This window comes from Budorcas taxicolor, chromosome 10, assembly GCF_023091745.1.
Source record: "Budorcas taxicolor isolate Tak-1 chromosome 10, Takin1.1, whole genome shotgun sequence".
Classification (NCBI taxonomy): domain Eukaryota; kingdom Metazoa; phylum Chordata; class Mammalia; order Artiodactyla; family Bovidae; genus Budorcas; species Budorcas taxicolor.
The window spans coordinates 20,068,751-20,091,481 of NC_068919.1; the positions used below are offsets into that span (position 1 = coordinate 20,068,751).

Below are 22,731 nucleotides of genomic sequence, written 5' to 3' on the forward strand. Positions count from 1 at the left end.
TCTGGGAGTAAAAACAGTATAAAGACACTCTTGGTACAATTACTTAATGATTAGGTTGGTATAGTATCAGTCAGTATTAAAAATTAGATACGTTGTTAGGTATATTAGATAATAGTTTTGTGCTGATTAGATTGTAATGTGATCATTGTATTATAATTTTGTTGGAGAATGTTTTCTTAGGAGATACATACTGTAGTATTTAAGGGTGAAGTATCATAATGACTGTAACTGTCTCCCAGCTCTCCAGAAACAATATGTACATAGGTAAATATGTATAAATATAATGAGAGAAATAAAGCTTATGTGGCAGAATATTAACAAGTGGTAAATGCAGGAAGAGTATATGGTGTTCATTGTATTCTTGCCCACTCTTTGCACTTAAAATTTTTCAGGATAAAAAGTTGGGGGAAATAAATGCAGACTGTATTTTGGTTAGCCTGTGTTTAACATAGACTTTTAAATCCACCCATGAGCCACTTCTAACTGCATCAAGTGGGTTGGCATGCTGACTACAGTGCCTGTTGCAGGAACTGAATGTGTCTCAGCGTGGTTGGTGAAGGGCAGCACTTGGGAGGAAGAGAAATCTTGGTTCTTATACCAGTTGAAACAAATACCTTGAGCAAGTTGACTCCCCAGAGCTGCAGCTGTTTTTTTTGTCATCTATAAAGTGAGATAATAAAGAAACTCCTTTGTAGGATTGTTGTAAGGATTAAACTACCTGCCATGTAGGAACATGAAGCAGATCCTAGCTGTGATGGTGGTGGTGATGTTGAAAGAGAAGACAGCAACAACAATTATGTTGGTGCCTCTGCAGCTGAGTCAGAAGTTCTTAAAAAGGAGATGACTGAAACCATCCATGGCCTTTTTTCAGAACACAAATGGAGAAGTCCTTCTCCAGGCCCTCTGAATCTCTGGCTTGAGAGATCTCTATCCTCTCTGTCCTCCAGAAGACTACACCACAGTGGGCACTGAGTTACGTGTCTGGTCACCAAGTGTCAGAATGGAAGGGAGAAATTTCCATGTGTGGATTAGGAGAGAAAAGCTAAAGTCAGCATTTTGTGGTTGGAGAAGAAACTAATCAAGTTTTCTTAAATTTTTTTCTTTCTATAGTTACTACAAAAGAAGACACTGGAGGGCATATGTACAATAAACTTTGAGATACCCTGTCTTATTTTCTAATATGTGAGAAACTAGTTATACAGCTGTTTTGTAACTAATAGTCCCAAACCTCTCACATCTGAATGACTATTTCCTGCTATATAGTTGCCTTCAGAAGCCAAATGGTTACTTAACTGGACTTCCATTGTTTAACAACTCTTTGCTCTCCTTGAAACTGCCTTCAAAACCAGTTTAGGAATCCCACAAGAAAGCCAAGGTTGTTGATTTGTGTACATCACACTTTGGACTCCTAATGATACTACCCAGCTGATTCACTTCCCATATTCATTAGGCTCATTTCCAGAAATTGTACCCCAAAATAAAGATAACTATTCCCAAGCATATTCAGAAGAATACATTGAAGGTTCAGAATATAATTGGGCTCTAGAAAAGTTTAGAGTCATCATCATATCCTTGAAATAAGTATCTGACTTCCCAAAGGTATATCCTGACTTGGGTATGGATGTGTATATGTGAATGTCTCATTTTAAATGACTTATATATGGCCACACCTTATCCAAATACTGCCGTCAACATGAGGACACTGGCTCCTGGGTTAGACTTTCAGGTTGCGTATCAATGTTTGAGATGCGCATTTCTATAAGGTCTGGCCAAGAACAGTCACATGATGTAATTGAAATTTAAATTTTTTTTTCATTTCCTTTCTGTTTTTTTTTTTTGGTCTGTGCAGTTCCCAGTGCTGCTCCTCAGAATCTGTCTTTAGAAGTAAGAAATTCAAAGGTAAAACTTTATATTGCTGTCGTTCATTTTTACTGGTAGCCTGTTAGGCCTCAGGAGGACTTATAAAGAGGGAGATTCTCTATCAAAACAAGCATAATCAAGCAGAGAAAGAAAGCGACATAGATAATACACTTGCCAGTTTAAAGCTAGACTTAGATGCCAACTTTGGTTTATTCTGTTTAATTTTACTGCCTTTCTCTAATGCCAAAACTACTTTAGCCTTTCTGCAAGTATGCTGCTATTATTATGTAAACCATGGCGTTATAGACCTTCAACATCCAGTACCTTGGTGATGAGGTTTATGATACTGGAGCCATTTAGTATTGTGAGGTGAACCCAGAGTGAGTCAAAGGCAGACAGACATCTGTCCTATGGTTGCACTGCTGTAGCCAGCTCTCCTGGGCAAGTTCACTGTGCCCTGAAGACCACGTGTGCCTCTCAGGTGCCCAGAGCCCCTCCTGGGCTGCATAGACAACTGAGACAGGCAGTCCTTTCAAAAAGTAATCTGAGACTCCTTTTCTTTGAAGAAACAGTCAGCTGATGATTAACAGTCCCCTCGTGGAAAAGTTTTAGACGGAGACGACCTAATTCCACTCTTCTTACCGTAGAGGTAGAAGAGACCCCTAACACCGATTTACCGGCTCATCCACATGCCTCTGGCCTTGTGCTTTCCTTCAGAAACTTTCCTGAGACTTTTGCCTGGTAGTATCATTCTAGCAAAATAGATCAGGTGCCAGAGTGCACTGCCCACAAACACAATCTCCCCATTCCCTCTTTGAGGGTTTTAAAACTTAAAACCATCTTTGAGTGATTACCAAATAGCTTAGTAATGAAACTCTGAACACTCTGCTGCCTTCGTAATCCTTCTCTTACACGGTGAGTTCAGGGTAATGATACGTAAAACAGGACCGAGACTTGATATGTTGTCTTTCCCTATAATCTTGCGTTTCCTAGAGTATTGTGATTCACTGGCAGCCACCTCCTCCAGCTGCACAAAATGGACAGATTACTGGCTACAAGGTTCGCTACCGAAAGGCTTCCCGAAAGAGTGATGTCACTGAGACCTTGGTGTCTGGGGCACAGCTGTCACAGCTGATTGAAGGTAAGCTGCTTTGCATGTAGGCAAAAGCTCAAAGATAGTGTCTCTCTCAAACTTTGAATTAACACTAGTCTAATGACTGCTCTGGGCTGTTGACTTACACAAATCAAAAATGGTTTAAAAGAATGTGTAATAGTTCAGTCAACTTCTGACCTGGTAAAAATTGTAAAATACACTCTTACAGGTTTTGCCTGTTCTGTGGTGAAAATATTTTAATGTATTATCCATGTAAACAAAGCTACATAAGCAGAGTCTTACTCAGTCTGGGTGGTAGCAGAGGCCTACAAAATTATTTCTTCTAACACTGATACCACTTGGGTATCTGTGACCTGAAACATTTGTCGGTGGCCACAGCCACGCAAGGTGAATGTTTGTCTTCAAGGGTACCTTTCAGTTTTCTCATTTCCTCACTTGAACCCCGCAGCTCTAAGCTGCAGCAGATAAATATGACTGAAGGAGTGTTGCTGAGAAATCTCACCAAAGGAGCATTGCTGCAAAACTGGTCATGGATGTTTTTAAAAGTCAGTCTGATTATACTCCAGACCCAGATGAATGACATTTCCCAAAGATGAGGCTTTTATTTTGAATATTTAATAGTAGGTACTTATTATATACCAGGCACAGTTCTTGTTTCTAATAAATAAAAATAGATACAGTCCTTGCCCCTGAGGAGACTATTCATTTTCTCAATGAAACATTTGATGTATAAGCAAAATACCACTTTCTTAATAAAAATAGCCTTTTGTTTATCAAGAAAATTCTTGGATTTAAAAATTATATTTAGATTCATTCATTCATCTAATAGACTTTGTTGAACTTTTATATAATGATGAGCAAAAGGTGTATCTGCACTTAGTCTCTCAGTCGCATCCGACTCTTAGCTACCCCATGGACTGCAGCCTGTCAGGCTCCTCTGCCCATGGAATTTTCCAGGGAAGAGTACTGGAGTAAGGTCCCATTTCCCATTCCAAGGGATCTTCCCAACCCAGAGATTGAACCTGAGAAGGTTGTTATTTGTTATGCCCAAGTCGCGAAATCTCCCAATGACCACCAGGGAGCCGATATCCGATGCAAAAGCAAGAGAGTTTTTATTACCAAGCTCGAGCTGGGGCTCCCACCGATAGTGACGCAGCAGCTATAGGGAGGAGCCCTGAGCTCTGGGTTACATTGCTTATATAGGGTATTATCACGTGAAAAATTCAAAAAACGGGAGTCTCCGGGTCTGATTGGTCACCTTCTGGTGAATGGTTAGGTGTTGACTTCTGATTGGTTTTCCTTTCCCGGGCTTGACCCGAATTTCCCGGGCTGGCCAAGGGTTCTGATTGGTTCGCAGGTGGTGGGGTGAGGTCAGGGGATTTCCAAAGGCTCTTTTCCCGGAACCTTACAAAATGGAGTAGCTTTGATTCTTCATTCCCTTCTCTAGGATCCAGGACAGACCCAATCATGGGTCTGAGGTCAGCTCTGTATTGTCTCCTGCTAAGGGGACCGTTGGCAGGGCCGCATATTGGGATCTGAGTACCATGAGCTGCACCGTGTTGATGCAGTTTTTAATGAAGGCCACTAGTTAGTTTAGTAAGCATGGCCTGAGGGTGAGTAGCAGTAACAAGATAATCAGGGGCCCCACCAAGGAGGATATGAGAGTTGTGAACCAGGGGAATGAGTTGAACCAGGATTCAAACCAATTTTAAGACATTTTTCTTTTTTTTTTTTTTGACTCAGCCCTTTCACTATCTTGGCCAGGGACTCTTTGACTACCCGAGTGATTCACATAAAAACAACGTTCTTCCCCTAACGCAGCACATAGGCCCTCTGAGAGACTTCATACTCAAGATACTTTTTGGGAATTGGGGTGGAGGTCTCTTTCTTCTGTAACTTCTTCCTGCTGTGCATGGGCGTAGGCCTACCTAATAGAGCAGAAGTCTCTCTCTACCTGATCTAAGTTGGGGTTTTCCACATCTGAAACCAGCTTCTACCCTTGTAGTAACAGCAATTTAGTTGGCCCCTCTCAGAGATGAAATAGACAAGGACCAAACAGAAGACCTAACAGGATGGTCATCTCTGGTCCCCGGAAACAGAAGGCAACATTTGGGGTGAGGGTTGCAGGCTTTGTGACCCCTTTTGATGGGTTGGTGGTGAGGCAACAGAGCTGTGCTCCAGGAATCTTGTGTTCAGTCTGAAGTTACCATCTTCCACCTGAATGGGGGCTCAAAGACATTGTTACGCATATTTCTTTGAGTAGGAACCGGGACTCTGTCTGGAGGCTGTACCAACCTTTGATTGTTTCTGTTTTTGTAGACCCTCCCTTCCCTGATTAGCAATTGTTTGAAGCCATGCTTTGGAATTCAGCGAAGGCCAAGGAGGCTGAACAAAGTCTATATCCTACAGATAAGAAATGGAGAACACAGAACAGATCTGCACTCCAGAGCCCTACGGAGTCCCGCTCAGTTTTAATTTTAGGGAACTAGGCAACTGTGACTGTGATAACTTCCTGTCAAAATGGGGCATAGGACTGCCCCAGCTTGGAGTATAGACACTGAATTGGAAGTATTTCTGAGTTCCAAGTTTTAGATCTGAGTCTTGTATGATTAAAATCGTAATCTCATTTCTTTTTAGAATAGGTCTGAAACCCAGTCTGGACCTGGCACTTCAGGGAGACTTGTAGCCATGTAGCCAGTTGCCTAGTTTTATAAAAAGTAAGGTTACTAGCTTCCAGCAGACATTGTTTTGAAAATGGTGGCATCCAAGCCTGACATGACTCAGAAAACTCAAGGGTTTAGCAACACAAGGTCTAATCTGAAAGTACACTCATAGCATCACCTAGTTATTTCCCAGGATTATCTGAACCATAGCTATTCTATTTTGACTTTTAATTGTAAACTTTTCCTTAATAGCCAAAGCAGATTTCACTGTTAATGACGTCAGTTTCTCTAGGTATGAGAAGATGCAAGAATTGGGACTCATAAAATCTTTTCCTGAAAAGATCTAACTATCTGAAGGCCTGTTCTGCCAGTTTTTCCCAGAGCACAGAGTGCCTCATTCCTGATTTTCACCCTGAACTCCTTTTTCAGGGGCGCTGAAAGTCAGCAGTTGCAGCGGCCATGGTTTAATCTTTGTAGATGCAGATGGCGAGTGTCAGTCTTCAGTTGGCAGAGCCCCTTTTTGCTCATAAACTTGATAATGATTATGAGGGGGGCAGTTCATGACCATTTTATCCCATGGTGCTGAGAGTGTCCATTCTCAGGTAAACAGGCCACTCAATGTGCTGTTACTGGACTAGGCCATAAAACAGTATCTAAAATTCTCTGGACCACCTGTCTTACTAGCTTTTTGGTCCAGGAGAATATTCCCTCTTGTTGCTTCTTGCCATATCTAGAGTTACACTGTTACCATCATTGATCTCATACGGGACTATATATTATTCTATTAGAGGCCTCACACACATACAGTGTAAGAAACAGCAATTTTGTAAAACAGGTGAAATACAAATAACATGGCCAGCAGTATTAGTAAAGTCACAAGTAAGACTTATGTTAAGAACTTCCATTAGATGTAGCCCAGTATATCTTCAGGTTATCTGACTTAGTCTGCCCTGTAGAATCTTTATCTTCCAGGGAAGTTATATATTGGCACCATCTATAAGGAACATAGCCCAGTTTTCTAGTGTCACTAGACTGATTGTCTTTAGTTTGATTTAATTTTTTAAGTAAATTTTTTCAGGGCCAACCAGTTAGAGTCTGGTAATAGAGAAATTTACCAAGGTAACCCAGAACTAGACACAGGTTATTGGCCACAAACCCAACAATTGGATTGATTTTGAAACTAGCATAGGATCAGGCCTATGATAGAAAAGCATTTGACGTATATGCAAAGGTCTAAGAAGTCAAGAAAACATAAATGATCATACGAATCAGGTCCCTCATCTTGGGGAAGCTGTCTCCCTCTGATGTCGTTGTCTTCTCATCCTGGTGTAGTGTAGTTTCTCCTGATTAAAAAAAGTCCTTCCATCCATGTTGGAGACGACAGTCCCTTAAATTATGTCTTTTTCCAGTCCTGGTTGCAGGTCATGAGGCATCTGATCTTCACCCAAAGATAGATTACTGAGATAAGCTTCAGAAACAAACTTAGGGTGTTCTTCAAGAATTCAGTTAAATTTTACATTAACATTACATAACAGTAAAGAACTATCTAAGAGATGAGTCTTACTAGATGCAGACCTCCATTAACAAACTGGTATTTAACATTTCGAAATATCTTTTTTTCCTTAAAGTTACCCTTATTTTTATTAAATATAACCAAATTAAGGCTAGTTTGTTTGCAAAATAGGTCTGTTCTCACTAATTTTGGTCTGATGATTTCTATAACCATAATTGATTATAGGCTTTTTATTTTGCTGAAACATTTATAGAGTCTCAGGTTGAACTTTTAAAATAAAACAGGGCTGGGAAACTCACACCAAAGGCTTATCACAGATTTTGCATAACAAATCTAGGTGAATTTTTCCCTTTTAAGGTCTCAAAAATTTCTTGAGATTTTTGTATCCATTAGAAAACCTTCCTAACTCATTTGATAAACTTACTGGAAACCTAAGAACTTCTAATTTTTGGAGGAGTCAGATAGAAAATATAATTGTTTTGTTTATAACGTTTAATTTTACCAAAGTATTGTCATAATTCGTTTGAGAGGAAGATTTCCGCTACTCCCTGAAAACATAAGATTCAACCCCATAATTTTTTCAGATAGAAACCATAAAAGTTATAAGCATATTCACTGGTTCATTTCGTCCTTTTGCTAACTTTTGTGAAGTCATCAGGTTTTTTATTAAAATACCAGGACGTACCAGAATATTAAAAACTCCATATAATTTTTAGGATATCTGTATTAGTAACTTTACCCTACATTATAATATGAGCAGATTTATTACTCATTTGATAATCTTTTTTTAATGTAATTTAACCAACCAAATAAACACAGTTTAATATCTCTTTGGGATGCTTCAGGGGCCCTCTGAAGCACCCCAAAGTTAGCTAGAAGCCAAAAGTGCTTCATAGAATGATTTAGGAAGTTTTGTCAACAAATATCAGAAAGGTTTTGAGCACTCAGTCAGATGGGACTATAGGTCACTGTGAAACAATAGCTGTTCACTCAGCCAAAGTAACAATATGGGATTTCAGAAGCAAATACAGAACAGACCATTTAAGAAGCAAATGAACTTAAATCTATTGTCAGATGCAGTTCAACATCTGAAAAAGTGTGTCCTTTTAACAGAGAGAAAAGCCAAATTTAAGTTTTTGCACCAGCTGATTTTTAGTCATTAACAGTTCCCAAATTTTTTAGCTTCTTTGTAAGAGGAAACTAATGTTTAGTAATAAATGTTTCAAAATTTTACTCTATTTGGAAATGAGCTAGCTAGTCAGTGAACTTCCATCACTTAGTTTAGCACAACCCAATTCAAGTTACCCCAATTTGGACAGACTATTTCAGACAGACATTCCTAAAGCATAATTATTCTTAATAGACTTTATCTAAATGCTCATATCTCATTTACATTTTTTAGAAGTTTTTCTTACTTGAGGTAATTTTCTTCTTGACAGACTTGTAACAGATATAATATTTAACTCATATTAAACCTAGGTACAATGAAAATATTTTACTTAACGTTAAGTACTCTAAGACATGTCTACATTAAATAGGTCAACAAACAAACATTAATATCAGGTATTTAACACTGAATATTTCCCAGTTCACATAAGCCTGGAATTTATTAATTTAGAATTACTTGGTTTGTAAGCGCTTACCTTTTTTTAAGCCAAATAAATAGAGATCATATACAAAAATATTAGCAAGACATATTGAGACAGACACAGTGTAAGATCTAGCTTTAAGTCTTTTTTTTTTTTTTTTTTTTTTTTCAGTGTCAGGAGTTAGAGATGGTCTAGATAAGTGTTCCTGAGAGCCCTGTCTCAAGGCACAAGGAAAGAAAATCAAGTTTTAACAAAATGGCGGCAGGTCTAAACCACATGGTTGCCAGACAAAGCAAAATTTCCTTTTCCAGGGGATCTTCTCGACCCAGGGATCGAACCCAGGTCTCCCATATTGCAGGCAGATGCTTTAACCTCGGCTCCACCAGAGAAGCCATTAAATACAAAAATACAGTCTCTCAGAAAACCTCCTATAGAGACACAGAACTTCAGATCCAAGTACTAACATCAAAGATTTCAAGGAAGGAAAGGAAGCCAGGTTGAAAAAGGGAGAGGAGGCAGGAGAGGGGGGGCAAAAGGGGTGGCCTTACAGACGTCTCCTGCCACCTACAGATACCCAGGCGTTACGGGACTTTTCCCTGGGCCTCCAGAGAAGGGAGGACTGGAACTCGGCCCTACCAGAAATCAGAACCAGAATTCGAGTTCTCTGCCAAGAGGAGGTGATCAGTCTCCAATCCTCAGCTCAGGCTGAGGGCCCTTTGACCAGATTCCTGCGTCCAGGACCGGGGGACTAGAAAAACAGGGAAGGATAGGAAGGGTTAAGGAGAGGAGACAGAGAGGGAAGGGGAGAGAGATCAATCAAGTCTCTTGTTCCTTACCGATCGGGGCACTCTGGCCAGTTGTCCGCATCAGGAGGAGACCAGGGACAAAAGGGTCCCAGTTGCGGCTGCTGGGTCTGGTCCATTGGCAGGCAAGCTGGCCCCTGAGTACCCCGAGTGGTCAGGATGTCAGTCTCGGCGAAGAAGAGTCCCCGCCAGAGTCTCCATTTGTTGCAGGAAGAGGGACCCCTTCCAGGGCCCGAAACTGGGCTCTTGTCTAACACTCGGAAATGAATTGTCCGAGGAGACACATGTGCTGACAAAGGGAACTTGGTCAGGGTGTCCGATCCGTGGTCAGAAGATGATATCTCGGACTCAGTGTAAAGTTCCCAAGTCAGAGGTGCCTTCTGAGGGCCAGCCTACATGGAAGGTCGGCCATTCTGTGCTGCAAAAAGTGATTAATTTATTCCTTTTAATTTTTACACTGAGGTCATGAGCGCACATCTTGACCTCCTTAAAATTATCAGTAACCAAGGATAGAGGTGTGGGGCTAGAATGGTGTTGCCCTATCGTTCCTGGATCAGTCAGATGTTGGTAAATTAACACAGACAATACGAACAGCCACACAAACAGAAAGAGAGACAGGAGAAATACACCTCCGGGAGTCCGGAGGTAAAACCAAAGGACGACGGCCTCCGGCCGTTCAGCGGGAGCGACCCGCTATCGTCTACAGAGAACAGGGGCACTCCGTCCCCCCACGCCGGGGTCGGGGACGTCTCCCAACGACCCCCACTGGTGACTCTCCGGCGCGTCCGCCTGAGTCATATACCGGTCTCAGATACCAGGCCCTACCAGGAGTGAGAAGAAAGACAGAGAAAAGCTTACCGGCTGCAGATGACTCTCCGAATCGGTCTTCCCGTGGAGCCGGTGGGCGATCCCGGACGAGCCCCCAAATGTTATGCCCAAGTCACGAAGTCTCCCAATGACCACCAGGGAGCCGATATCCGATGCAAAAGCAAGAGAGTTTTTATTACCAAGATCGAGCTGGGGCTCCCACCGATACCGACGCAGCAGCTATAGGGAGGAGCCCTGAGCTCTGGGTTACATTGCTTATATAGGGTATTATCGCGTGGAAAATTCAAAAAACGGGAGTCTCCGGGTCTGATTGGTCACCTTCTGGTGAATGGTTAGGTGTTGAGTTCTGATTGGTTCTCCTTTCCCGGGCTTGACCCGAATTTCCCGGGCTGGCCAAGGGTTCTGATTGGTTCGCAGGTGGTGGGGTGAGGTCAGGGGATTTCCAAAGGCTCTTTTCCCGGAACCTTACAAAACGGAGTAGCTTTGATTCTTCATATTCTCTTGAGCATTAACTTGAAGCTGATAAGGGGAATAGTATGGGTTCCCAAGATCTTGTATTGAACAACAAATTACAGGATTTTTAAGGTTTAGCCAGTAATTGTTGTTTCTTCTTTTTGTACTACTTAGAGCACTTAACACATTCTGCGATACCTTTATAATATGAATCAAGTGCCTTGGTTTTAGCCTGCGAGCTTTGTAGGTCATCTTGAGGGAGAGGAGTTCACCCTCTGTACTTACTCTCACTTCACCTACTCATGTGCACTCTCTCCCACTTGCCCTCACTCTTACATTCCAATTCCCCAGAGAGGGAATAATAACCCGATGGGTTGAATTCTTCTAGAGCCTCAACTGAGCCGTGTTTGCTAGTAGTCCAGACTGTTGTCTGTTGTCTGTTAATAGTTACCAATGCCTGTGTGGCCCACTCTGGCACTTTCTGTTCGGTTTGTGCAGGGAGGAGAGAGGGGTAAACTAACTAGGGCCCAGCTATTCTGTTTCTCTTCCTGTCTTCCTGCTTGCTTGCTTGTGGACCAACACCAGTCAGGATGGGCATACAGAGAACAGGCCCACCTCTCCTCTCACACCATGTGACCGAATTAGCTGAGCCAGGGCTCGTCCTGCATCCTGGCCAACCTCTCTCGCAGGAGCTCTCTCTTAGGAATTTTTGTACTAGTTTCTGGCCAATGATCCTGTTATTTGAATAATGGGAGGTGTAGGATCATTTTTCATAACCTTTATAAGACCTTTCACAATATCTGGTATCAAAGTGCTCTAAAAAATGTATCAGTGTGAACTGTACACTCAAAAATGTCTTAGATGATAAATTTTATGTTATATGTATTTTAACACAAAAAGAAAAAAATTGTTACCCCACTTTGTAGACTTTCACATGTAGGTCTTTGTTACCTTTGATGCATTCTTACATCATGTACCTCATTAGGTAACAGTAAATATGAAAGCTTGCATAGTAAAAAGGCTTTATTCCTCCTTTACTTATTGTATATACTTATGAGCAAGTAGGTTGTTGAGAAATAGATTTCTAGGCCATATTTGATGCTTAAAATGTTTCTTTTATGGTTATGGGGTGACCCAGAGAACAGAGGTAACGTGGTAGGAGCTACACCTCTGCATTATTTTCTGGTCTTTGGTATCTTCTGAGACCAGCTGACTTTGTTCCTTTGTTGTAACTCTTTCATTCCTTTGGGCTGCTTTTGGTCTTAGCCTCCTTAGTAACAAAATAAAGTGAAAAAGTGAAAGTATTAGTCCTTCAGTCGTGTGAGACTCTTTGTGACCCCATGGACTGTAGCCCGCCAAGCTCCTCTGTCCATGGAATTCTCCAGGCAAGAAGGGGATCTTCCCAACCCAGGGATTAAACCCAGATCTCCTGGATTGCAGGCAGATTCTTTACTGTCTGATCCACCAAGAAGCCCATTTTGCCATGCTCTCCTCCAGGGGATCTTCCCAACCTGGGATGGAGCTCTCATTGGCTGGCAGGTTGTTGACCACTAGCACCGCCTGGAAAGCCCTCATTTCTAAGATGCCTTCAAGCTCTTTTAAAAGATCTAAAGTCTCCTGGGAGCTTTATTTATTTTGTTTTGCTCTTGGCTTGTTGGGCTTCCTATCTAGAGATAGGAGCTCCTCTGTGCTGTATTTATGTATTGCTTGTTCTGAATTAACTTTAACTGAAATGTTATCAGGAAGTGGTGGTGGTGGTGGTGGTGGTGGTGGTGGTGGTGGTAGTTTAGTCACTAAGTCATGTCTGACTCTTGTGACCCCATGGACTGTCCCTGGGATTTTCCAGGAAAGAATACTGGAGTGGGAAGCCGCTTCCTTTTCCAGGAAAGAATACTGGAGTGGGAAGCCGTTCCCTTCTCCAGGGAGTCTTCCTGACCCAGGGATTGACCTTGGGTCTCCTGCATAGCAGGCAGGTTCTTCACCAACTGAGCCACCAGGGTAGCTTTGTACTAAGATGGTGAGTGATATACTTGCTTTAATGGGAGATTTTAATCTTTTGTTTTTCCAAAGCTCTTGTTTCATCCCCTTTTTAAAAATTGTTTGCATCACAGGTCTTGATCGGGGAACTGAATATAATTTCCGAGTGGCTGCTCTAACAGTCAATGGTACAGGCCCAGCTACTGACTGGCTATCAGCTGAAACTTTTGAAAGTGACTTAGATGGTAAGAGCAACAATCAGCAGGATTGGAACAATCTGGGTACTAACTGAAGTCAAATGAGTCAAACTATAAAGGCATAGATTTTGGGGTGTATGTGGCTAAAATCTGTAAATTTTAGTGGATTTTACTGCTGTCATTCCTGTAACACAGCAAATCTCCTGGAATGTATTGTTTATAGTGGCCTTTTGAGAACTGTCCCTGTAAGTAGAAACAGAACAAGTGAAAATGTGCGGGTACTTTAAGTCTGGCTCTTTTACCAAGGCCATTAAGTAGGTGGATGATCTAAAATTTAAGGCTGCACCCTATAGACTGGCCTTTGTTTTAGTTACAGTTTCCCTTTTCCCTTAGTCCTAGAAACCTCGCCCTTTTTCTCACCAGTTTATTCAGTGACTCCATATGAGTGTGTGTATGTTGCCTTTATCAGAGACAAGTGCTGCACTTAAAAGGCAAAAGACCTGGGTATTGAATGTAATTCTTTGTTTACTGATTTTTAAATAGAGGTAGGAATTTATGCCTTGAGATAATGTGTGTGAACGATACTGCAAATTGCTACCTTTTAAAGCCTCTTAGTCTCCCACCATTTAAATCAATTTGTGGTTCTAAGTTTCATATTTTCTGACTTACCACATTAGTTTGGGGAGTAAATAACTGATATCACTGTCATTTGAAACGTGATCATCTGTTGACAGCAGGCTTCTATTTAGTGTGCTGTGCCTTTCTCATTCCACCTGGTAGAGTGTGGTAATCAGCTGTGGGACTAAGAGGAGTGGGCAGCAGTTGAAAGACAGTTTATTTTTCTCCATTGGGAAGGCTCTTGGACCTCGTTGTCTTTCCTTCCAAGTTATAATAATAACTGCAGTGTCTCGAGTTTCAGGTTGTTTGAGTTAGGCTGCAGTTAAACTGCAGCCATACTTCACTATACATACAGATTGTCTGAAAATTCTTGGCCATAATGGAAAAAAAACTTAGCCCCAGGTAATTTGGCAGAAGCCTAAACACCTTGCCCCAAGGACAATGAAATATTACAAAGGAAGGTGGATCTGAATCTCATCTTGTTCTTCTCTCCTTCCCAGAAACTCGTGTTCCAGAAGTGCCTAGTTCTCTTCACGTCCGCCCACTGGTCACTAGCATCGTAGTAAGCTGGACGCCTCCAGAGAATCAAAACATTGTGGTCAGAGGTTATGCCATTGGTTATGGCATTGGCAGCCCTCATGCCCAGACCATAAAAGTAGACTATAAACAACGCTATTACACCATCGAAAATCTGGGTATGTATGCTAAGTAAAGGAAGTAACTGCATGTGTGATTTGTTTCTAACTTTTTATTGTGTATTTTATTTTTATAGAAAGCTTTCAAAAATAGTACAATTTTTATTCTTCACCCAGGTTCCCCAGAGGTTAACATTTTATCATACATGCTTTATCTGCTGTGTACCCAATGTGTGTGCTCAGTCGTGTCTGAATCTTTGCAACCCCATGGACTGTAGCCCACTGTAGCTCCTCTGTCCATGGGGTTTTCCAGGAAAGAATACTGGAGTGGGTTGCCATTTCCTTCTCCAGAGGATCTTCCTGACCCTGGAATTATGTCTCCTGCCTTGCAGGCATACTCTTTACCACTGAGCCACTGGGGAAATGCGTTTTGTCTGCTATATGTACCTGGTTTTGTTTTTTTTCTCTGGGAGCCATTTGAGAGTAATGATGCCCCTCCACCCACTAATGCTTTAATGTCCCTTTCCTTAAAATGAGGGCATTTTCTAATATAATCACAGTGCAGTTATCAAAATCAGCAAATTAACTGTGAGACAGTATCTACAGACTTCATTTATATTTTGCTAGTTGTCTCATCAGTGTCCTTTGTAATGAAAGAAAAACACTTTTCTGGTGCATGATCACATGTATTTAGTTAGCGTATTACGTTAGTTTTCTTTCATATAGAACAGTTCCTTGATTTTCTCTTTTACGACTATGACATTTTTGAAAAGTACATTTATGCTTTATAGAATGACCCTTAATTTAGACCTATGTACTGTTTCATCATTATATTCAGCTTACACATTTTTGGAAGGAATAGCACAGATGTGTGTATTCTTGACAGTACAGCATATCAGGAGGCAGATGAGAGCCGAATGCTAGTGACATTAACTTTAACCACTTGGTTAAAACGATAGCTTCAACATTGCTCCTCTATAAAGTTATTATTTTTTTCCTTCATGGCTAAAAAGTACCTTGTAGGGAAATGCCTTGAGTCTTTGTAAATATCTGGTTTCTTGTCAAACTTTTACTCAGTAATTTTATCATCTTCAGTATCATTATTATGGTGTTTCTCAAGTGGTGATTTTCTAATTCCATTATTTCTTCTGTATTTATTAGCATTTTTTGATAAAAGAAGAGCTTTGCTCCTCTTCCATATTGAAGGAATAGCCAATGGGAATCTCTCTATAACTAGTTTCTCTGTCCATTTGACATCTCCTGTCTTTCTTTGAGCACTTTCTTCCTTTTTGATTCAGTAAGATGTTTCAGGCTTATCTGGTATTTTCCTAGCTTTTGCCCTTGAATCAGCCATTGCTCCTTGTTTCTTTTATAGAAAATGATATTTGGAAACCAGTATTTGAGCACTATTCATGCTCATTGTTACTGGGGTAGAAATCCTGAGAAATCTATTAAAAATACTACTAAAACTATAACTGAGTTTAAAAGGGCACAAGGTATAAAGTCAATATGCAGAAAGAGTTGTATTTCTACATACTAACAGTAAGCTATTTATATGTGTGTGTGTGTGTGTATAGAAAATCTGTACACTGAAGAGTGGAAAATGATGGCTGAGAAAAGTTAAGACTTAAATGGAGATACCATGCCTATGGATTAGAGGACAGTATATTATAATGACAGTCCTCTCTAATGCAATCTCAAGTAAAATGCCAGTAGACTTTTTTCCTGGACATTCATAAACTTATTCTAAAGTTTTCATGAAAAAAGTGAAGGAGCAGACATTTTTTAAAAAAAGAATAAAGTTAGCTTTGCGCAGTGGCAGTATCATAGCCAATGAGGTTTATCCGAGGCACGATTATTGCTAATTGAAAAAAAAAAAAAAGAATAAAGTTTAGAAGACCCGTACTATGTGATTTCAGACCGTATTATAAAGCTGCAGTAACTGAGACACTGTGGTAGTGTTGGTGTAAAGGTTAGGTGCTAGAGATCAATGGAACAGAATAGAGTTCAGAAATAGATACATGCTCAATTGATCTTTGACAAAAACACTGAGATAATTCAGTGGAAAAGAAGATAGTCTTTTCAACAAAAGGTGAGTGAATAATTGGATAACTCTGTGAGAAGGAAAAGGAACCTTCATTGACCCTTATACCATACACAAAAACAGACCTAAATAAATAAATGTTGAAGCGAAGTGTGTTCAGAGGAGGAGGAGGTGGTAAGGCACGGTAGAGCAGTCAGGGAAGAAGCTTGGCTTGTCCTTGAAAGAGTGAGAATAGTGATTGGAAACAAGAGCTGAGAGGAGCATTTGTGTGCTGAAGGCAGTAGACGTAGTTTAGTAGTGAAGAAATTCACATTGAGAAGCAGCAAAAAAATTGACTGGCATAAAGTAAAAAACTTCTAGTTGTTGTTATTCAGTCACTTGGTTGTGTCTGACTCTTTGCAACCCCATGGACCGCAGCACACCAGGCTTCCCTGTCCTTCACCATCTCCCAGAGCTTACTCAAACTCATGTGCATTGAGTCGGGATGCTGTCCAACCATCTTGTCATCTGTCATCCTCTTCTCCTCCTGCCCTCAGTCTTTCCCAGTGTTAGGGTCTTTTCAGATGAGTCAGTTCTTTGCATCAGGTGGCCAACATATTGGAGCTTCAGCTTCAGCATCAGTCTTTCCAATGAATATTCAGGGTTGATATCCTTTAGGATTGGCTGATTTGATCTCCTTGCTGTTCAAGGCACTCTCAAGAGTCTTCTCCAGCACCACAGTTCGAAAGCATCAGTTCTTTAGCACTCTGCCTTCTTTATGGTCCAACTCTCACATCCACACATGACAGCTGGAAAAACCATAGCTTTGACTATACAGACCTTTGTCAGCAAAGTTATATTTCTGTTTTTTAATATGCTGTCTAGTAGAATAACAAAAAATTCTATGTGACTTTGGGGTACACAGGGATCTCAGGATGCAAAGAAGTACAAATTTAAAAAATGAAAAATAAATAAATTGGACTTCATCAAAATTTAAAACTTCTACTTGGAAAGATACCAGTGAGATGAAAAGGTAAACCACAGACCAGGAGAAAACACTCATCATTCAAGTATCTGACAAAGAATTTGAATCTGGAATATGTTCTAAAAATATATTTTTTAAACTCAGAAGATAAGAGTCCAATAAAAAAGTAGGAAAAAGATTTGGATGGACAGTATACCAAAGAAGATGATATATGAGTAGAAGTAAGCACATGAAAAAATTCTCAACTTCATTAATTATCAGAGAAATGCAGATAAAGCCACAATTAAATATCACTACACAACCTCTAAAATTGCTAAAATTTAATAGACCAGATATCAGCAAGGATGCAGAACTGGAACTCATACTTGCTGGTGGGCACATCTGATGGCACAACTACTCTAGAAAACAGATGGGAGGTTTCTGAAAAAGTTGACTATACAATCCAACATTCCCACTCATAGTTACTTAACCGAGAGAAAGAAAGATGTGTATCTTCCCAAAGATTTCTACACAGATGTTCATAATTGACTTATAATAATCTAAAGGGGTAAACAAGTTAAGTGATGAATTGTACTATATCCATACAACGGAATACTAGTCAGCAATTAAAAGAAATAGGTTACAGGTACACTCAGTGACATAACCAATCTCACAAACATTATGCAGAGCAAAAGAAGCAAAACACAAGAGAATACATACTGTGCTAATACAGTTTTATGAAATTGCCGAATGCAGTGACACAGCAAGATGAGTGGTTGGCGAGAAAGCGAGGAGGTGGAATTGACTGCAGTTGACTGGCAGTAGGAGAACTCTTCAGAGTGTTGGGAATATGTGCTGTGGTCATGATTTGTTTTTGTTTAGTGCGAAGTAGTAGACTCTTACACAGGTGTATGTATTTGTCAAAGCTAAAAAGGTACATTTAAATGGGTATATTGTATTATATATAAATTATTACCTCAAAGGTGAGTTACAAAGCCAACATTTTGAGAAACAGTAATATTTTATAATAGAAAATGAATTGATTTAGATAGGCATATTTTTCTAAATTAGATATCATTATTAAGATCTTTCTTTGAAAGGCTTGCCTTTTAATTTAGAATCTTCCCTCACCAACCTTTTTTGTTCAAATTTATTTGTAAATGTCTTTCCTAAAGACAATTTTAAGTGTCTAATAAATTACTTAGGGTTTCCCTTGTGGCTTAGACAGTAAAGAATCCACTTGCAATGTGGGAGACCTGAATTGATCCCTGGGTTGGGAAGATCCCCTGGAGAAGGAACTGGCTACCCACTCCAGTATTCCTGCTGGGAGAATCCCCATGAACAGAGGAGTCTGGTGGGCTACAGTCCATGGGGTCACAAAGAGTTGGACACAGCTGAGCAACTAAGCACAAGAACAAGCAATAAATTCCTTAGGGTCATCTTTTCTGGTAGAAGATAAGCAGCAATTTAATGCTTTGGTCAAAAACAGAGCGGCCTTTTTCTTTTTCCTTTCAAGAAGAAACAGCACAGCTAACCTGGGAAGTGTTCCCCGCATGAACGGTCTTATAAGGCAGTAGTGGGAGAGCAAAGGAACAGGCTAAAGATAAAAATACTTCTGTGGTCACCCACTCTTACTGTTTCCTTTACAGAACTGCTGAAATGAACATCCTCTTTCAGTCTAGCAGGAGAAGAAAAGTGAAACAGGAGACAGAGAAGCGTTGCAGTGAAGTGTGTTCAGAGGAGGAGGAGGTAGTAAGGCACCTCAGGGAAGAAGCTTGGCTTGTCCTTGAAAGAGTGAGAATAGTGATTGGAAACAAGAGCTGAGAGGAGCACTTGTGTGCTGAAGGCAGTAGATGTAGTTTAGTAGTGAAGAAATCCACATTGAGAAGCAGCAAAAAAATTGACTGGCATAAAGTAAAATAAGCTTGCTGTATTTATCAGATAGATTTAAGACACATAAACGTTGAACAAAAGGAAAGTCAGTGGACTGGAGAAATGCACATAGGAATTCATTTATTAATCAAACTAGAGCTCTCTCCTGAGCTTCAAATCTATATAAACATCTGCTTGCTGGGTATCCGTACTGGAATATCATAAATCATGATAGAATATCTTATAGTCTATCATAATTTAATCAAAATTACAGTTAATATCTTCTGCAAACTTTCAATCAGCAAATATCCCAGACACTGCGCTAGAAATAGAGCACAATAGAAATAGAGAATCGAGCAGATGCGATCCCAGTGATTAGAGATAGTATAATTTTTAAATAATTTAAATTGTTTAGAATGCCGAGGAGGAGAAATGGGGTGCTACAGGCTATGTATTTAGAGAGGTAGTGCAGTCTGGGACGGCCCCTTTCAGATGCGCAGGCAGTGTCTGAGTGAGTGAGAGTGTTGTGTGTCCGCAGCATAGGGGCAGCTGCACAGGTTACAGCTCTGCAGTAGGAGAGCGCACACCGCTCGGTGAGCTGAGAGGTGGCCAGGAAAGAGCGAGCACAGGGAACGAGGCAGAGTGGTGGGCGGCAGCAAGGCTGGTCACTTACGTAGGGGAGGAGGGGGAGAGAGGTCTTAACCACTCCCAGGTTTCTGACTTGAACAACAGCGTGCATAGTCATTCCCATGCTCTAGGGAAAACTGGAGCAGATCTGAAGGGGAGAGAAAGAGAGATTTGAGACATCCAAGAGATGGAGATGCCCAACAGACAGTTGAATGGGTCTGGTGCTCAGAGGAAAAGTCGGGACTAATTTGCATTGGATCACACTTGTATGCTAATCCAACCAAGGAAATGAATGGAAGCACACTGGGAGAGAGTGAAGAGTAGGACTAGAAGGGGGCCTACAGTCTGGAAATACGCAAGTCTGGGAAATGTGTATTGTGAGTCTTCTGTCCCCAGTCTCAATGAATGGCATCACCTTCTACCATGTTGCCCAAATCAGCACCTTTTCCTAACAGTCAAGTACTAAGTCTTATATATTCCATTTGTTGTCAGTTCTTTCTCACACTGGAAGACCAGCTGCCTTTATATATTGCTCACTGGTATCTGGAAAATGGGCCACCAAGCAGCTTTTGAAGAAATGAAGGCCACTTGAGGTGTGGCCACCTTGAAAAAATGCCCAGCTTTACGAGAAGTGAGTGGTGTGGGTCAGTTCCCCACCCTACAATACTTCAGTGGAACCCCAGTCTTCATTTCTGAAACTAGACTCTTGAAGTACCTGTACTAAACCTTCCCTGGGTCAGGAATGTGATAAAGCGGACTCTTCCTGATTTGCCTTAGACAATAGGAGAATGAATGCTATTCCAACCATATAATACCCCTCTTTTTCACCAAATCTAACTAGCAGCATTTTACATGATCACCTTCTTAGCCTGTTGAAATCCTGGGCCATGTCTTCTCCAACCAAGAAGTCTGCATGAAAGCTAGATGAGGTTGGCATCCCAGAGAGTTAAGGACCTTCAGCGGTTAACTGGGTTAACAGTTTCTCTCCTACTTCTCTAGCTTGGCTGTTCCAATCACTGCCTCCTCCTGAGAAGGAACAGGGTTTGTTTAAGTCCAAGCTGGACGTGTGGGCTTCCAACACATGGAAATCCTATTTATTCTTTTTAATCAAACTCTTCACCATACAGTAATATCACTAAACCACTGATGAGCTGAAGCCAAGAGAAGATTCAGAAACAGTCTGCCTTGCTCCTGGGACTACAGGAAGTTGATCCCAGCCAGTTTTTCTATACTCTGTATGCTCCCATCTCCATTCCTCCCCACCCCTCAGAATAATCCCACATAAAAAAATTTTTAAATATGACCTGGCTTTTATTGGAGACTTCCCTGGTGGCTCAGACGGAAGCATCTGCCTACAATACAGGAGACCTGGGTTTGATCCCTGGGTTGGGAAGATCCCCTGGAGAAGGAAATGGCAACCCACTCCAGTATTCTTGCCTGGAAAATCCCATGGACAGAGGAGCCTGGCAGGCTGCATACAGTCCATGGGGTCGCAAAGAGTCGGACACGACTGAGCAACTTCACTTGATCTGACTTGGCTTTTATTACAATGAAGATTATACACAATCATCTATGAATTTTAAAAATTCTATAGTGAGAGTTTTTTTACGTGTTTCCACTTGTTTCTTTCCTTCAGATCCCAGCTCTCACTATGTGATTACCCTGAAAGCGTTTAACAACGTAGGTGAAGGTATCCCCTTGTACGAGAGTGCTGTGACCAGACCTCACACAGGTAAGGTATCCATCTCTGGCTGTCCGCATATTTTCCGGCAGCTTAAGTAGAATGTTAGCATGAGGCCTGCCCCATGGGTATCAGTGGAAGTAAAAGGATATGGCAGTTGAGGGTCAGGCCTCATAGGAGGGTAAATGGGCTTTCAACATGGAAAGTTCTGTTAAATCCTGCTTTGCTTTTTAGAAAATATTAATCCTCTCATGTAAACACATCTATGTAAATGTATAGCACATGTTTTTAATATGTTGGGATCTAGAAAGCATAGTCATGAGAGAATTAAAAGTGACTTTTCATCGTTTGGTCATGTGAGTTATAACTAAAAGGAGAAAAAAGTTAAAGGATCTCCATATCTCTGAGAAAATATATAGATTATTGATGCAATAAATGTGTTAGATCGATAAATCCAACATTTTCTTTATTAGTACTTGAATTAGTTGGGAAAGTATTTTTCTATGTGCTTTTTATAAGTTTTATTTATATAGAGTATAAAGCTATATGTACCATCCATTTGATAAACTGTAAATTTATTACAAAAGAGACCAAATATTTATTACTTTTCTTTGTAATTTATCTATTAAAATATCTTTAAAAGAATACAATTTCTCTAGATACGTAAAACATGATTTAGATCTAGATCTGAATGAGAAAATTTACTGAAGTGAATATATTAGAATTGTAAATTTTTCTAAATGGTACTGGAAATCAAAGAATTTATCACTTTCAGTAATACTCTTTTGTTTCTCAAAACAAAATTGTAACTCTGTATTGCCTGCTATGTAATCTGGATACTTTGCTTACAGTATGGATTTGGCATTATTTGTTTTAAAAAGATAATCTCTGTCCCCCATTTTTATGCTTTTACTTAACAAGATCGATACCATTACTGCATATTTAATAGTTCTATCCTGTCTTCTGCTCCTGTGTGCTTACAATTTATAAGTTCTTCTAAAAATAGCTTTGGTATGTCAGAAAAGAAAAAACAAGATGAAAGAGAATATTTAAGTAAAGGGTTTGCTACTTTCTTAAATCAGTCTGTAATAGGGAAAAAACAAATTTGGAATTATTTTCTCTTATGTGACTTAAAAATATAGCATGGCTAGAAATATACAAGAGGAAGTGTTCATAAGTCATGTTACCTAGCTGTCTTTTTCTAAGAGTTGTTACAATAAGAAGAAAATCTCACAGTCTTAATGATTTTCGCACCTGAAGGTGCATTTTCTTTAGCTAATTGGTATGTGTCCTGATCTTTGAACAAAGCCCTTG

The 22,731-nt window shown here is 40.4% G+C and overlaps 1 protein-coding gene and 1 pseudogene across 1 annotated transcript in view; both read left to right on the forward strand.

The window, feature by feature from the left end:
- NEO1 (neogenin 1) overlaps window positions 1-22,731 on the forward strand; it is a 234,430-nt gene that overhangs the window by 177,734 nt on the left and 33,965 nt on the right. Inside the window, exons 12-16 of the mRNA XM_052646281.1 lie at window positions 1,850-1,899; window positions 2,854-3,001; window positions 12,935-13,045; window positions 14,116-14,310; window positions 21,373-21,468. Coding sequence (XP_052502241.1) covers window positions 1,850-1,899; window positions 2,854-3,001; window positions 12,935-13,045; window positions 14,116-14,310; window positions 21,373-21,468 — 600 coding nt within the window. The remainder of the gene's footprint in view (window positions 1-1,849; window positions 1,900-2,853; window positions 3,002-12,934; window positions 13,046-14,115; window positions 14,311-21,372; window positions 21,469-22,731) is intronic.
- Window positions 16,055-16,136, forward strand: LOC128054916 (uncharacterized; annotated as a pseudogene).